The sequence below is a fragment of the Pseudorasbora parva genome, chromosome 22 (genome assembly GCF_024679245.1).
Source record: "Pseudorasbora parva isolate DD20220531a chromosome 22, ASM2467924v1, whole genome shotgun sequence".
Taxonomy (NCBI): Eukaryota; Metazoa; Chordata; class Actinopteri; order Cypriniformes; family Gobionidae; genus Pseudorasbora; species Pseudorasbora parva.
Genome location: NC_090193.1, coordinates 1,388,464 through 1,406,131, shown reverse-complemented (window position 1 = coordinate 1,406,131; position 17,668 = coordinate 1,388,464). Strand labels below are relative to the sequence as shown.

At 38.7% G+C, this 17,668-nt stretch overlaps 1 protein-coding gene across 2 annotated transcripts in view; it reads left to right on the top strand.

Annotated features, from left to right (window-relative positions):
• atg7 (ATG7 autophagy related 7 homolog (S. cerevisiae)) overlaps window positions 1-17,668 on the top strand; it is a 159,325-nt gene that overhangs the window by 80,953 nt on the left and 60,704 nt on the right. For both annotated transcript variants that reach the window (XM_067432012.1, XM_067432011.1), the window contains 2 exons: window positions 19-94; window positions 12,640-12,720. In XM_067432012.1, the coding sequence (XP_067288113.1) occupies window positions 19-94; window positions 12,640-12,720 (157 nt within the window). The remainder of the gene's footprint in view (window positions 1-18; window positions 95-12,639; window positions 12,721-17,668) is intronic.

Genomic DNA, 17,668 nt, shown 5'->3' with positions numbered 1-17,668 from the left:
TCTCTGTTTTTGTGTCAGAGGTTACGCCGTGGCCAGCAGCAGTGATGACCGGATGAATGAACCGCCAACCTCTCTGGGCCTCGTCCCCCATCAGGTCAGTTATGAGCTCCTGTACAGCATCTGATAGATTTATTTGTTATTATAATAATGAACTAGCCTGATGTGGTCATACTCAACTCAGAATATGAGTCTGATGCTCATTGGGCTGTGATTATGGGGCGTGTTTCAGCCGAACCAGGAGAGACCTCGATTGGACAGACCTACAGCCAATCAGAGCAGCGGAGCGACGCATAACGTTAGTGGTCAAATGTCAAACAGAGCTCAACTGCACTGTGTTGCCAGGTCTTCGGTTTTCCCGCAGGTTGTTTTCCATGTCCGTGGGTTGAAGTGACCCCAATTATGTGATATATAGACAGAGGAATGTGAATTTTAGCAGCAACCTTGCCAAAATAACACACATTTTACCCCAAACGGCATTTTTTTTCTGGAGAACCCACAGAGAAGCTATTGTTTTGGGCTGTAGTTGGCGGGTTTTGTTGTAAAAACTTTGCAACCCTGTCTGCACGTGCGCTGGAATAAGTAATGTTAGAAGATAAAGATGACTGTAAACGATCTTTCCCGTTGTTGTAAAAACAGATTTGAGGGGCACACAGAGCACTTCCCAACACGATCATCATTTTTGAGGGAAATAGTGACGGTGATGCAGATACGAACAAGCTGTCCGTTTAGGATTAGAGCAAACTCAAACCAAGAGCCTTTGAGGATGAGATGATTACGTTTCTGTTGATCATCTGTCCATCATCGGCTAAAGCCTGCCCTGATGATCTCATTGGTCAGTTTCTGTTGATCATCTGTCCGTCATCGGCTGAAGCCTGCCCTGATGATCTCATTGGCCAGTTTCTGTTGATCATCTGTCCGTCATCGGCTGAAGCCCACCCTGATGATCTCATTGGTCAGTTTCTGTTGATCATCTGTCCATCATCGGCTAAAGCCCGCCCTGATGATCTCATTGGTCAGTTTCTGTTGATCATCTGTCCATCATCGGCTAAAGCCTGCCCTGATGATCTCATTGGTCAGTTTCTGTTGATCATCTGTCCGTCATCGGCTAAAGCCCGCCCTGATGATCTCATTGGTCAGTTTCTGTTGATCATCTGTCCGTCATCGGCTAAAGCCCGCCCTGATGATCTCATTGGTCAGTTTCTGTTGATCATCTGTCCGTCATCGGCTAAAGCCCGCCCTGATGATCTCATTGGTCAGTTTCTGTTGATCATCTGTCCGTCATCGGCTAAAGCCCGCCCTGATGATCTCATTGGTCAGTTTCTGTTGATCATCTGTCCGTCATCGGCTAAAACCCGCCCTGATGATCTCATTGGTCAGTTTCTGTTGATCATCTGTCCGTCATCGGCTAAAGCCCGCCCTGATGATCTCATTGGTCAGTTTCTGTTGATCATCTGTCCGTCATCGGCTAAAACCCGCCCTGATGATCTCATTGGTCAGTTTCTGTTGATCATCTGTCCGTCATCGGCTAAAACCCGCCCTGATGATCTCATTGGTCAGTTTCTGTTGATCATCTGTCCGTCATCGGCTTAAGCCCGCCCTGATGATCTCATTGGTCAGTTTCTGTTGATCATCTGTCCGTCATCGGCTAAAGCCCGCCCTGATGATCGGTATTGGAACCTGAATCCTGAAGTATTGGGCCGCCCCTCAAAATCACTTTCAGGTGTTCAATCCCTTCATGGCCACAGGTGTATAAATCAAGCTCTAGGAATGCAGATGCTTTTGTTTTTGAATTGTGAATTGAACAGGAATACGATAACATAATTAAAATAACAAATAATAAAATATGATATTTTATAAAATAATAAGCACTTTAGGACAGAAGAATGAGCATTCATCCTCTGTTTATTTTGACAGTTTTCTAAGATTTCTAAGGTCACAATCTGAAACATAACTGGAAATAGCTGCAAAAGTGAAGCACACATGCTCAGTAGTGAATAGCAGGCGTGTGACATTCAGACGTGCAGCCGGCACATAATCCGTGAAGAGCAAACAGTCGCGGCGATCTCGTCTCTTTTTATCTGTCAGCACCGTTTGTCGGAGCCCTGATGATCTGCCTGAAGTGACCAGATCCGCAGCTCATTTCCTCAAGTCACACGTCCTCAAAAGCACAATGCACTCTCGTGACCTTCACGCCTGTTTTCCACCGCCAGGAGGCCACGGCCCAATGTGGAACCGTTCTGCACATTACCACGGCAGAAAAATCTGGAAAAATCAACTTCACGCCAGTTCCTAAAACCTGCTGAACTGTTAACATCATAACCTGAGGGTGGGATAATGTCCTCACCAAGATTATGATCATTAACTAAAAAAACTAAAAAAAGGAACACAAGAACAAGAAGTCTTGTTATCCGAGATGAGATAATAATAATCAGGAGTTCAAAATACGAAACAAAAGCGGAATATGATTATAGAAAAGATGGCTTGTTTGTTCTTGCAGTGCTGGGAGGTCTGATTAAAGGTGAAGTATGTAAGATTATTTTATGTTAACATGCAGTCTCTCAGCCATGTTTATTGTGTGTTGACCACTATTAGTATGCCCATCAGAGGCGGACAGTAGTGGAGTATTTTTACTTTCTACTCAAGTACATTTTTACATATTTACATTATCAGTGTTTTTCTTTAGAAAACTTTTACTTCACTGCATTCCAAAGCATAAAATATAATATCATACATTTTACTGCACTACATTTCATGAATAAAAGTTGTTGTTTTCTTACCTGTAATACTTAATTACACAAAAAATTTTGTACTTTCTTACTTTTACTCAAGTAAAACTTTGAATACTTTAACTTGAGTAAAAGTATACAGTACTACATTTTTTATGTAAGTTAGTATTAAATAATATTCAATATGAAATGTATAGCTGTAAAAAGTACAGTATTATATTTTGGAATGTTGTGAAGTAAAAGTTTTCCAAAGAAGAACACTGATAAATACATATACTTAAAAAATGAAATTACTTAAAAAAATTGTAAAAACAGTACTTGAGTACTGTCCGCCTCTGATGCCCCTTCACAGGTTCATCTCCAAAAGTGTAAATATTGAGCCTCATGGGCAGCGGTGGGCAGGGGCCCCTAGGCTGCTCTTTGTGTGAGGCCCTCCTTAAAGGGGCGGTGAAACACTCAGTGTCAGTCAATCTCATGTCAATCTTGAGTACCTATAGAGTAGTATTGCATCCTTCATATCTCCGAAAAGTCTTTAGTTTGATTATATTTATAAAAGAAATATGGGCTGTACCGAGTCTTTCCGGAAAAAAACGAGCGGCTGGAGGCGTATCGAGTGGGCGGAGCTAAAGAATGACGAGCGCAAAGCGGTGACGTCCTCAAGCGTGGAGAAACCCATGGCTATCGATCTCAGCTAATAGATATGATCCAGAATCAGATCCGAAGGCTGAAATAAACTGAACAGGAGAAGCAGCAGCAGCAGGACGTCCGTCTCTGTGGTATGGACTGTATTTAGTGGCCTGTCAACATTTGTGTGTGTTTACTCGCAGTTTATGAGGACATGATTCGGTTTATGGACTATTGTATGCGACTAAACCTTAGCAGGAGCAAGCAGAACGGTTTTGCACGTCAGACTAGTGTAACGTTATACAGAGAACTATAATGGAGTCCGTTAGCGCATTTGACTGACGAAGCACGCGATCGTGTCGTTTACTGATGTTTACTCACGCGACGAGCCGACAGCACAGACATCTGAAGCAGTTTAACTCACCGGCTGCTTCCAAAGCAGGACCGAACCTTTATCGCTGGGACCGCTCCGTCAGAAACACACTTCTTTGGTATGATTTGGTGAAGTCCTGACAGCAGTGACCGTGGAGATCCACTTTTGCGATGCGACTGAAGCGATGTTGTGAAGCTTCCCGTCATTTCTGCGTTCAAATCGGTTCAAATGCAGCGCTGCCTTCCCAGAATGCTGTGCTGAAGCGCTGAAGTCGCTCGACGTCACCCATAGGAATAAAGTGGAGCGCGGCGCGACATAAGTGTTCACGGACGACTGGATCTGCACCTGAGAGACTGTTTACAGCGTGCATTTCCTCTCTCCCTCTGGTCACGCGCGCGCACCCTACCGGGAGAAGAGCCCGTACGGCCCATACAAGGACCTTCCGCTCTATTAACGTCAAGCCGACCCATACTCGAAAAAAACTCTCCGAAACTTGTGAGAAACCGGAAGGAGTATTTTTGACACAGAAATACTCCATCAAACGTCCAACATTAGTGTTTGAAACTTTGTCTATGTTTAGGATGGGAATCCAAGTCTTTAACAGTGGAAAGCTCAGTGTGCAGGAAACAGCATTTCACCGCCCCTTTAATCGTTATGATTTACAGGAAAAATGTATTGTAATGCCATAGTTAGTAACACATACTAAAGTGTTAGCAAAATATCATATCACAATTTTTAAGGCAGGATCACAATCCACAATCATCATAATTATAATTTATTTATTTTATTGTGTTTTTTTTTTTTTAAGAACAAAGGTGCAAATTATAAATAATTAGACAAACACAATATAATATACAAATTAACACAAATAAGGAAATAAAAAAGTGACGTTACAATATAGATTGAAATTCATGAGATTTGGTAACAAAGACTGTCAAGCTTGTACATTTGTGGGCAGGTTGTGTAGAAATCAAGTAAAATCCACCAAGTCGATGAAAAAGCGGTTCTGGGGGACGTGGTTTCCCTCATTATTGTCTCCTGTGTCATTGGAGAGCCATTGAAGAAGGAAAAGGACAAATCCGTGAGCTAATCCTTCAAGTGTTGGGGCTGATGCTGACGCGCTGGCCGTGTCTGTCTTTGACTCTTATCATTGCACGCTTGGGGACGTCCACCAGCTTTATGAGTCTCTGGAGTCAGAGAGAATGAGGAAAAGAAGAGAAAAGAAAGTATTCGTAATAAGAAAGAAAAACTCGCTCTATTCGTACTCCTCTTGATCTGCATGTCCGAATGGCCTCGTTTTCATTGTGGACTGACGCTGTTAGGAAAGATTCAGGGGAAAATTAACATTCTGTCAACCTTTACTCTTGTGTGGAGCATAAAAATATTTATTTTAAGAATAAAATGATTTCACCATCCAATGTTTTTGTGAATTATCCCTTTAAGACTTAAGTATGTAAATGACCTCTGCTATGATTGGCTAAACTCTGTATTCACTGGGAGGAGCCAAAGGGCTGATGTGATGTCATAGCAATGATTTTTTTAATGAGATGTTTTTGCTGTTAAGTAAAATAATAGTGTTGTATGGATGGGAAGTGTAAAGAACAGATTCTGATTACATTTAAAAATTAAAATTTCCCGTTACCCAAATTACACCGATCAGGCATAACATTATGATATATTGTGTTGGTCGCCCTTTTGCTGACCCGTCTCTGATGGACTCCACTTGACCCCTGAAGGTGTGCTGTGGTATCTGGCACCAAGATGTTTGCAGCAGATCCTTTAAGTCCTGTATGTTGTGAGGTGGGGCCTCCATGGATCGGGCTTGTTTGTTCAGCTCATCCCACAGATGCTCGATTGGATTGAGATCTGGGGAATCTGGAGGCCGAGTCGACGCCTCAAACTGGTTGTTGTGCTCCTCAAACCATTCCTGAAGCATTTGTGCTTTGTGTCAGGAGCATTATCCTGCTGGAAGAGCCACAGCCACCAGAATACCGTTTCCATCAAAGGCTGAACATGGTCTCAGCAATGCTTAGGTAGGTGGAGCGGGTCAAAGTAACATCCACATGGATGGAGGACCCAAGGTTTCCCAGCAGAACATTGGCCAAAGCATCACACTGCCTCCGCCGGCTCGCCTTCTTCCCATAGTGCATCCTGGGGCCATGTGTTCCTCAGGTAAGCCACACACACACACACACACACACACACACACACACACACACACACACACCCGGCCATCCACGTGATGTAAAAGAACACTTGATTCCTCAGACCAGGCCACCTTCTTCCATCGCTCCGTGGTCCAGTTCTGATGCTCACATGCCGCTGTTGGTGCTTTCGGCGGGGTCAGGGGTCAGAGGTCACCCTATGCCGCCCCATACGCCTCAAACTGAGCTGCTCTGTGTATTCTGACAGCTTTCTATCAGAACCAGCATTAACTTCTGGAGCAGTTTGAGCTCCAGTAGCTCGTCTGTTTGATCGGACCCCACGGGCCAGCCTTCGCTCCCCACGGTCATCAATGAGCCTTGGCCGCCCATGACCCTGTGGCCGGTTCTCCACTGGTCCTTCCTTGGAGCACTTTTGATAGATACTGACCACTGCAGACCGGGAACAGCCCACAAGAGCTGCAGTTTTGGAGATGCTCTGACCCAGTCGTCTAGCCGTTACAATCTGGCCAAACTCGCTCAAATCCTTACGCTTGCCTATTTCTCCTGCTTCACACACATCAACTCTGAGGACAAAATGTTCACTTGCTGCCTAATATATCCCACCCACTAACAGGAGCCGTGATGAAGAGATCATCAGTGCTATTCACTTCACCGGTCATAATGTTCTGCCTGACTTATTCTGACTGATTATGAATCCGACTTCAGTGGATTCAACACCAATATCAAAACATTCTTAAATCAAAAGAATCATTACTTGAGAAGCAAACACTAGATACTAAGTCTTATTTACTAAAACACTGATCAAAATCATTTGAGTTTTTGCTTAAAATAAGCGCAAATATCTCACTATGGAGTCAGAAAAATAATCTTGTTTTCACTTTGAATTAAGTAGATTTTTCTGACCTCATTGGCAGATATTTGTTCTTATTTTAGTGATTGTTCTTTCTCATAAAAAAATATCTTCAATCGTTTTGCTTGCATTATTGATATTTGTGCTCGCTGGAACAATACACAAATATAAAATAACTTGATCCTGTTTTTCACACGGTTGGCATGTGTCAAATAAAATGCATTATTTGGAATATATACTATTTCAGTCTTACTAATTCAAAATATCATTCAATGTCAAAAAACAGCAACATATATATTCCACTGTGCTTGTCTGCATTTGTATTTATAAGACATATTACATGCAGTTGTTTATATTGTTGCAACTTCAAATTTTACAATCTCGCTATAATTCATAAAGTGGCACAGCAGGACCCCCTGCCTGTGTGCTGAAGCTTAGCAAGAGCCCTCCGCATGCAATAACACACACACACACACACACACACACACACACACACACACACACACACACACACACACACACACACACACACACACACACACACACAGGGCTAATGACGCAGCTACAGACGTCAAAGAGCTGCTCTCCGGGTTATTAGCTCCACTAGTGTACAGCATGCATATCCCCTCCTCAAGAACCATAATTGCAAATATGCGACTCCTTCTGCCTAATGTGATTAATCAGGAAAGCTCTTTTGACTGTGACTGGCCAGCATCACAATACCAGACGCTAAGAACAGGACACATGCGACGACTGGGTCATTATAAATCCTTATAAATCAGTCTTGATGGGATATAAGTGTTATGATGATTTTTGCATTAATGTTGCATGACCACATGGGCGATTGGTTTGTGTGTGAAGCGTCTCATTGGCTCACACTGCCCCCTGCTGAATGTCTGAAGAACTGCAGCTGATCTCTGGAGGTTCAGATGTTCTGTTCATGTCAGAACTGAGGTGTGATGAATCCGTGACAAACAACAGGATGTTTTATTGATCCGTCGGTTTCTATTTCTGTGGTGTTTGTGTTGTGTTGTGTTGCGCTGAGCAGCTCCACTTTCTGTGAAATCTGGTAGATACAAAATCTTGCTCCACATAAATGTAGGGGAGAGTGGGGTAAAGAGAGACAGCTTTTACATTTGCTCCCCTCTACGCGAGCTGAAATTAGGTTTCAGTAAAATTGACAAATTTTCCATTAAATCGGGATGTTTCCTAGCAATGGAAATTATCAGAATGTATTCAGTCAGTGAAAATGTGTCAGAATAAAATATAATATGTTGTTTTTTTAAAAAGTCGTCTTGTGTCTCACTTTACCCCGGCTTAGGGGTAAACTGAGACAGACCAGGGAAATCAATGAGAAAAAAGTAAACCAGTTACTTTCACTCTGAAACTACCATAACACATAGTGTGACCGTTTAAATCCTGACAGCTCGCTTGACAACCACACATCCCAGAACTAATTCACATGCAATTTACATACAAAAAATATATTTTTGTGGGAAAAAAAACACTGACCACAACACCATGAGGTCCTCTCCTTCATGGCCAACGGGAAATTGGAGGGGCTTGAAAACTCAAATGTGTTCTGTTGACCAGATACCGGGGTGTCTCACATTACCCAACTCTCCCCTACAGTTTTTTTTAGTGTCAGTACACTGGTAAAAATGATGTGTTGGATTTACTTAAAATATATGTGCACCACTTTTGCATCACACTTTTTAAGTAAACCCAACTTGGAATAATTTTATTTAAAATTAACAAGAAAACCTTTTTTTTTTCACATGTACTTAAATATTTGAGTTCACTCAACATTCTTTACTTAAAAATATATGTAACATGCAAGTGCATGTAAGGGCTAATGTCCACCCAGCCGGTTGTTATCTCAGAATAAACCCCTCCAGAGTGATCAGGACCCCGAGGCGAAGCGGAGCGTCACTCTGAAGGGGTTTATTCTGAGATAACAACCGGCTGGGTGGACATTATCCCGCTTATTACACGGCTACTAGTCTCAAATAAATTACACACTAAATATTGTCTTGAGATTAAATATTTTATTAGCTCTTCCGCAAAGCTTCCGCGAAGAAAAACAGTTCCAGACTGCTTTAAGCCTTTATCTATCGCTGCTAAATGTTGAGAATGAATGCTGAAAGGGTTAGTTCAGCCAAAAATGAAACCAAGCCTCTGATTTACTCACCCTCAGGTCATTATAGGTGTTTATGACATTCTTCTGTCAGACAAATACAATCAGAGTTATATTTAAAAAGTCCAGGCTAACGTTAATCCCAGCAGTAGTTGGAGCTGTTTCTGAAGTCCATTAAATGCAGCTGTCCGTCAAATAACGTGCTCCACACGACTCCGATGGGTTAATAGAGCCTTCTGATTCCAATCGATGCGTTTGTGTCAGAAAAATATCCATATTTAAAACTTTATAAAGGAAACCCGCCTTGAAGTCTTCCATTGTAACCCACGGCTGTTTAAGCCACAAGATGGCGCCAGCGTTAAGCACAGAAGTAGAACCGGTCGAGATAACTCGCAGTACCCGGATGAGCGGTGTGTGTTATCTGGAAATAACACACACCGCTGGAATGGGCGATTGACCAATCAGAATCAAGTATTTCACAGAGCCGTGTAATAAGTTGTGTTAACATTACTTAGTAAATTATATCGTGTTACATATATTTTTAAGTAAAGAATGTTGAGTGAACTCAAATATTTAAGTACATAAAAAAGGTTTTCTTGTTAATTTTAAATAAAATTATTCCAACAGTGTAAAAAAAATGTTAGTTTTTGTTGGTTTAACTTAAAAAAGTAAGTAACCTGGTTGTCTTAAAATTGTGAGTTTACTGAAATTAAAAATCTGAGTTGATACAATGAAGGAAATTGGTTTAATAAATAGAAACTCAAAATATTATTGTATCTGAAGTTCTGAACCACATAAAAAAATGTGATAAATCTTGAAAATAGCAGAATCTGGCTGCGTCATCAGAAATAAAACACACAATTACCCAATATCCTTACAAAATCTTTTAATAATATTTTAATAAAGGTTGTCGAATCTCAAAAAAAATGTTCATTGTATTAACTCAACATTTAAATTTCAATGAACTCAAAATTTTAAGGCAACCAGGAAACTTTTTTTCTAAATTTTTTTTTATTTTGGACGCATTTAAAAATGTAAGCCTTTAATTGCATTAATAACAAGAAATCAAACCAAGTGTCATCAGGAAGGAAATGAATGGCTTTGAATCAGCTGGGGTTTTAGTCTTCAACACTATATATATATATATATATATCACAAAACTAGCATTTTGATTGTAACGTATGCATCTTTCTTCATTATAAATGACACTTTTGTAGACATGTTTAATATTGTTGGAGTTCCCTGATATTTCCCCCTTCAATATGATTACATTTGAGCAGAATAACATTGGATAAATGTCTAAATATGAGTCTCTCTTATTTTGTGGATTTACATCAAAGTGTCTTGAGCTGGAGCGCACGGATTTATGGGTAATGCGTAATTTCCTGGTAATCTTCACGCCAATGCTTCCTCTTATCTTCCCCTCGGGCTCGCTCTTTAATTTGCTTTCAATTAAGATCAGCCGGCAACAGGAACTCATGAGACGCGGATATACTCTGACACTAACTGAACACACCGCTCTTTTATTTGCCTGCCATATACATTATACGTCAGAAGAAAGCATTGTGCTGTTAGAGGAGTGTGGCTTTCATACGGATACCAGCAATTATCATGGACATACATGACTGTGTGGGGGAGTTTGTTTCTTTTTGATTTGTAGAATGATTTTGTTTTTATAATGATGTATTTTAAGGGTTACTTCAGCGATTAGCATATGGCTTTGTATCAGTAGAAACCCTGGAGTATATTCAAATGATTGTGCTTTCCTCCTCATATCCCCCTGAGACGAGAGATTTATGCATTTTATTTCTGGAAAAATTCCTCCTATGATGCAAATTGACGATATTATCATCATAGGAGGAATGTTTGGCCAAAGGCTAAAGACTACAGCCAGCAGAGGGAGCCATTTCCTCATGTTTTGAACCCGCTCATGAGGATGGAGATCACACTCAGAGCTCAGCTCAGCTCAGCTACAGGCACTCATTTAAACGGAGCTATGGTGAGCAGTGGAAGTCTTTTAACTTCTCAAATTAATTTCTATGAAAGTTAAGCTTGCACAGGCATGAACTGAAGCGTGCCAGACTGAGCTCGCGTTGTGAATGTATGCGGCGAGTGTAGTCGCGATTACCTCAGCTCTCATCACGAGAGCTCATCAGCTCATTTATCTCACTCCTGCAGTCAGTGCTCAGTGCTGTGAGACTCGCGCGGTGACTCACTCGTTATATTGAACACACACGTTCAGTTTTTAATTGTAGTGTCTTCTCTAACTCAGTCACAGTAATCCAGTAGCGGTGGCTGTGGGCGTGGCCTCACAGGGCAGCGAAGCATTCTGGGAATTGTAGTCTTTCATCCCCATGAGACAAAAATACATTTTCTGTCTTTTCTCAGTCTAGAAAGCACCAAATTCAAAAATAATTTCACATTTCCACTGCATTGATGACCCAGTTTAAATACAGATTCATCTTCCCAGCGCTGAAGTACCCCTTTAATGAGGAACCTCATCTGTCCAGGTCATATGTGCCACAATGCGAAAACTAGAAATACATTTTTTTTTAGGGAAAAATATAGATTTTTATACAGATTTGTACCTTCACTGTTCACTCTAAACACAAATTTTAGGTTTTTCTAAAATAATACTTTAAAAAAAACCCTTCTGCATGTGTGTGGCTTACCTGGGGAACACATGGCCCCAGGATGCACTATGGGAAGAAGGCGAGCCGGCGGAGGCAGTGTGATGCTTTGGCCAATGTTCTGCTGGGAAACCTTGGGTCCTCCATCCATGTGGATGTTACTTTGACACGCTCCACCTACCTAAGCATTGCTGAGACCATGTTCAGCCTTTGATGGAAACGGTATTCTGGTGGCTGTGGCTCTTCCAGCAGGATAATGCTCCTGACACAAAGCACAAATGCTTCAGGAATGGTTTGAGGAGCACAACAACCAGTTTGAGGCGTCGACTCGGCCTCCAGATTCCCCAGATCTCAATCCAATCGAGCATCTGTGGGATGAGCTGAACAAACAAGCCCGATCGATTATAGGGCTTAAAGGATCTGCTGCTAACATCTTGGTGCCAGATACCAAAGCACACCTTCAGGGGTCTAGAGGAGTCCATGACAGGTCAGCAAAAGAGCGACCAACACAATATTAGGAAGATGGTCATATACTCGATGGTTTTGGTGTGAAACATGACTTGGTTTAAAATGCATGATTCACAATAAAACATAAGCATAGTTTTGTCATTAAAATAAATACATAATTATTATTAAAAAGCATTAATGATTTGTTCAGATGTATTGAGTATTTTGCTCTGAGACCACAAGCTTAAGTCATGTAACATTTTTTTCATGGAAGATGAAGTCAAATATTATCAAGTTGAAAGTTTACTCCTTTTAGAATTAGGAAAATCCTTCGAAATATCACACTAATACGTCAGTGCTGAGTATGATTTTGACATTAATATGATTGTAGGGTCTCTCAGAACCCAAAATGAACATGAGGGTTAAATAGAGACATTGTAAAAATTGGATTTGGTTCCACTTTATTTTAAGGTAAAAAAATGTGTGCTTACTCATATAGTAAGTACTGAGTAATATTAACTAACTTCACATACTTACTATATGAGTTATGGTTACTTGTAATTATGTTTAATTTATTTATTGCTAAAGTAAGTTAATGTTGTTATTGCCTGTTGTCTTTACTTGCACACACCAGGTGGCGCTAGAGATTGAGGAATAGAAGCTTAAAACCATTTGTTGTCTTTCCAGATTCGAGGATTCCTGGCCAGATTTGACAACGTCCTTCCTGCAAGTTTGGCATTTGACAAATGCACTGCGTGCTCAGCAGTAGTAAGTGACCGTTTAAATGCTTTTGATTTGGCATTGAGATCAATTACACTTTGTTAAGAAAGGTTACGCCGTGCCAGAGTGAAGCACTGAGGTGCAAGACTAAAAACCAGGTTTTGTTTGTGTAATGAAATCATTTGCACTCTTGTGTAATGGTATCTCAAGCATGCTTCTTCTGCAGAAATGTGAAGTATCTGTGGATGATGCGTGTGTGTGAGAGGCCATGTGTTGTGAATTAGGCTCCTTGTTGATGTCAGAGCCGTATGTGAGTAATTAAGGCTGAATTGAAGTGTTTTTTCCCAGCGGTCACGCTGTTGTCGACGGGTTCACGTCTCATAAATCAGAGTTTGGCTGCTCAATCTCTTCTGCATGTGTGTGTGTGTGTGTGTGTGTGTGTGTGTGTGTGTGTGTGTGTGTGTGTGTGTGTGTGTGTGTGTGTGTGTGTGTGTGTGTGTGTGTGTGCTCTCCCAGTAGTTTTTTCACTCGCTCTCGCTCTTATTTAGTAGTTCTGGAGCCACTCCTTCCTTCCTCCCGAACACACACACACACACACACACACACACACACACACAGACTCGTGCGTAAACACAGAGTCTGAAGGCATACAGTGAGTTGTAACTCTTCCCTTCCCCCTCTTTCACGCTCTTTCTCTCCCAAGTTCTCTCTCGCTCTTTCAATTTTCATTTGCGCTGTAAAGACATAAAAGCCTCATAAAGTGCCTCAGATCTTCACACTTTGATGCAAGACTGTTTGGAAACTGTGTGAGGTCAATGTTTAGGGGTTTCTATCCATGTCAGTTCACCTAAAAAGACACAAAATAAAGGAGAAGTAAAGGCTGTTGGTAACACTTTATATTGAGGTTCAGTTATTAACTATTACGAAGTTGCTTATTATCATGCATATTACTAGGATATTGTCTGTTTATTAGTACTTATAAAGCTCATATTAATGCCTTATTCTGCATGATCTTATTTTACATCCCTTAATCCGACCCAATACCTAAACTTAAACGCTACAAAAACTACCTTACTAACTATTAATAAGCAGTAAATTAGGAGATTATTGAGGCTAAAGTCATAGTTAATAGTGAATATGTGTTCCTCATACTAAAGTGATACCAAACTACCTTACTAACTATTAATAAGCAGTAAATTAGGAGATTATTGAGGCTAAAGTCATAGTTAATAGTGAATATGTGTTCCCTATACTAAAGTGTCACCAAACTACCTTACTAACTATTAATAAGCAGTAAATTAGGAGATTATTGAGGCTAAAGTCATAGTTAATAGTGAATATGTGTTCCTCATACTAAAGTGATACCAAACTACCTTACTAACTATTAATAAGCAGTAAATTAGGAGATTATTGAGGCTAAAGTCATAGTTAATAGTGAATATGTGTTCCCCATACTAAAGTGACACCAAACTACCTTACTAACTATTAATAAGCAGTAAATTAGGAGATTATTGAGGCTAAAGTCATAGTTAATAGTGAATATGTGTTCCTCATACTAAAGTGACACCAAACTACCTTACTAACTATTAATAAGCAGTAAATTAGGAGATTATTGAGGCTAAAGTCATAGTTAATAGTGAATATGTGTTCCTCATACTAAAGTGACACCAAACTACCTTACTAACTATTAATAAGCAGTAAATTAGGAGATTATTGAGGCTATAGTCATAGTTAATAGTGAATATGTGTTCCCTATACTAAAGTGATACCAAACTACCTTACTAACTATTAATAAGCAGTAAATTAGGAGATTATTGAGGCTAAAGTCATAGTTAATAGTGAATATGTGTTCCTCATACTAAAGTGACACCAAACTACCTTACTAACTATTAATAAGCAGTAAATTAGGAGATTATTGAGGCTAAAGTCATAGTTAATAGTGAATATGTGTTCCCTATACTAAAGTGATACCAAACTACCTTACTAACTATTAATAAGCAGTAAATTAGGAGATTATTGAGGCTAAAGTCATAGTTAATAGTGAATATGTGTTCCTCATACTAAAGTGATACCAAACTACCTTACTAACTATTAATAAGCAGTAAATTAGGAGATTATTGAGGCTAAAGTCATAGTTAATAGTGAATATGTGTTCCTCATACTAAAGTGATACCAAACTACCTTACTAACTATTAATAAGCAGTAAATTAGGAGATTATTGAGGCTAAAGTCATAGTTAATAGTGAATATGTGTTCCCCATACTAAAGTGATACCAAACTACCTTACTAACTATTAATAAGCAGTAAATTAGGAGATTATTGGGGCTAAAGTCATAGTTAATAGTGAATATGTGTTCCTCATACTAAAGTGATACCAAACTACCTTACTAACTATTAATAAGCAGTAAATTAGGAGATTATTGGGGCTTAAGTCATAGTTAATAGTGAATATGTGTTCCCTATACTAAAGTGATACCAAACTACCTTACTAACTATTAATAAGCAGTAAATTAGGAGATTATTGAGACTAAAGTCATAGTTAATAGTGAATATGTGTTCCTCATACTAAAGTGATACCAAACTACCTTACTAACTATTAATAAGCAGTAAATTAGGAGATTATTGAGGCTAAAGTCATAGTTAATAGTGAATATGTGTTCCTCATACTAAAGTGATACCAAACTACCTTACTAACTATTAATAAGCAGTAAATTAGGAGATTATTGAGGCTAAAGTCATAGTTAATAGTGAATATGTGTTTCCTATACTAAAGTGATACCAAACTACCTTACTAACTATTAATAAGCAGTAAATTAGGAGATTATTGAGGCTAAAGTCATAGTTAATAGTGAATATGTGTTCCTCATACTAAAGTGATACCAAACTACCTTACTAACTATTAATAAGCAGTAAATTAGGAGATTATTGAGGCTAAAGTCATAGTTAATAGTGAATATGTGTTCCTCATACTAAAGTGATACCAAACTACCTTACTAACTATTAATAAGCAGTAAATTAGGAGATTATTGGGGCTAAAGTCATAGTTAATAGTGAATATGTGTTCCCCATACTAAAGTGATACCAAACTACCTTACTAACTATTAATAAGCAGTAAATTAGGAGATTATTGAGGCTAAAGTCATAGTTATTAGCGAATATGTGTTCCCTATACTAAAGTGATACCAAACTACCTTACTAACTATTAATAAGCAGTAAATTAGGAGATTATTGAGGCTAAAGTCGTAGTTAATAGTGAATATGTGTTCCTCATACTAAAGTGATACCAAACTACCTCACTAACTATTAATAAGCAGTAAATTAGGAGATTATTGAGGCTAAAGTCATAGTTAATAGTGAATATGTGTTCCTCATACTAAAGTGATACCAAACTACCTTACTAACTATTAATAAGCAGTAAATTAGGAGATTATTGAGGCTAAAGTCATAGTTAATAGTGAATATGTGTTCCCTATACTAAAGTGATACCAAACTACCTTACTAACTATTAATAAGCAGTAAATTAGGAGATTATTGAGGCTAAAGTCATAGTTAATAGTGAATATGTGTTCCCCATACTAAAGTGATACCAAACTACCTTACTAACTATTAATAAGCAGTAAATTAGGAGATTATTGAGGCTAAAGTCATAGTTAATAGTGAATATGTGTTCCCTATACTAAAGTGATACCAAACTACCTTACTAACTATTAATAAGCAGTAAATTAGGAGATTATTGAGGCTAAAGTCGTAGTTAATAGTGAATATGTGTTCCTCATACTAAAGTGATACCAAACTACCTTACTAACTATTAATAAGCAGTAAATTAGGAGATTATTGGGGCTTAAGTCATAGTTAATAGTGAATATGTGTTCCCTATACTAAAGTGATACCAAACTACCTTACTAACTATTAATAAGCAGTAAATTAGGAGATTATTGAGACTAAAGTCATAGTTAATAGTGAATATGTGTTCCTCATACTAAAGTGATACCAAACTACCTTACTAACTATTAATAAGCAGTAAATTAGGAGATTATTGAGGCTAAAGTCATAGTTAATAGTGAATATGTGTTCCTCATACTAAAGTGATACCAAACTACCTTACTAACTATTAATAAGCAGTAAATTAGGAGATTATTGAGACTAAAGTCATAGTTAATAGTGAATATGTGTTCCTCATACTAAAGTGATACCAAACTACCTTACTAACTATTAATAAGCAGTAAATTAGGAGATTATTGAGGCTAAAGTCATAGTTAATAGTGAATATGTGTTCCCCATACTAAAGTGATACCAAACTACCTTACTAACTATTAATAAGCAGTAAATTAGGAGATTATTGAGGCTAAAGTCATAGTTAATAGTGAATATGTGTTCCCTATACTAAAGTGATACCAAACTACCTTACTAACTATTAATAAGCAGTAAATTAGGAGATTATTGAGGCTAAAGTCGTAGTTAATAGTGAATATGTGTTCCTCATACTAAAGTGATACCAAACTACCTTACTAACTATTAATAAGCAGTAAATTAGGAGATTATTGGGGCTTAAGTCATAGTTAATAGTGAATATGTGTTCCCTATACTAAAGTGATACCAAACTACCTTACTAACTATTAATAAGCAGTAAATTAGGAGATTATTGAGACTAAAGTCATAGTTAATAGTGAATATGTGTTCCTCATACTAAAGTGATACCAAACTACCTTACTAACTATTAATAAGCAGTAAATTAGGAGATTATTGAGGCTAAAGTCATAGTTAATAGTGAATATGTGTTCCTCATACTAAAGTGATACCAAACTACCTTACTAACTATTAATAAGCAGTAAATTAGGAGATTATTGAGGCTAAAGTCGTAGTTAATAGTGAATATGTGTTCCTCATACTAAAGTGATACCAAACTACCTCACTAACTATTAATAAGCAGTAAATTAGGAGATTATTGAGGCTAAAGTCATAGTTAATAGTGAATATGTGTTCCTCATACTAAAGT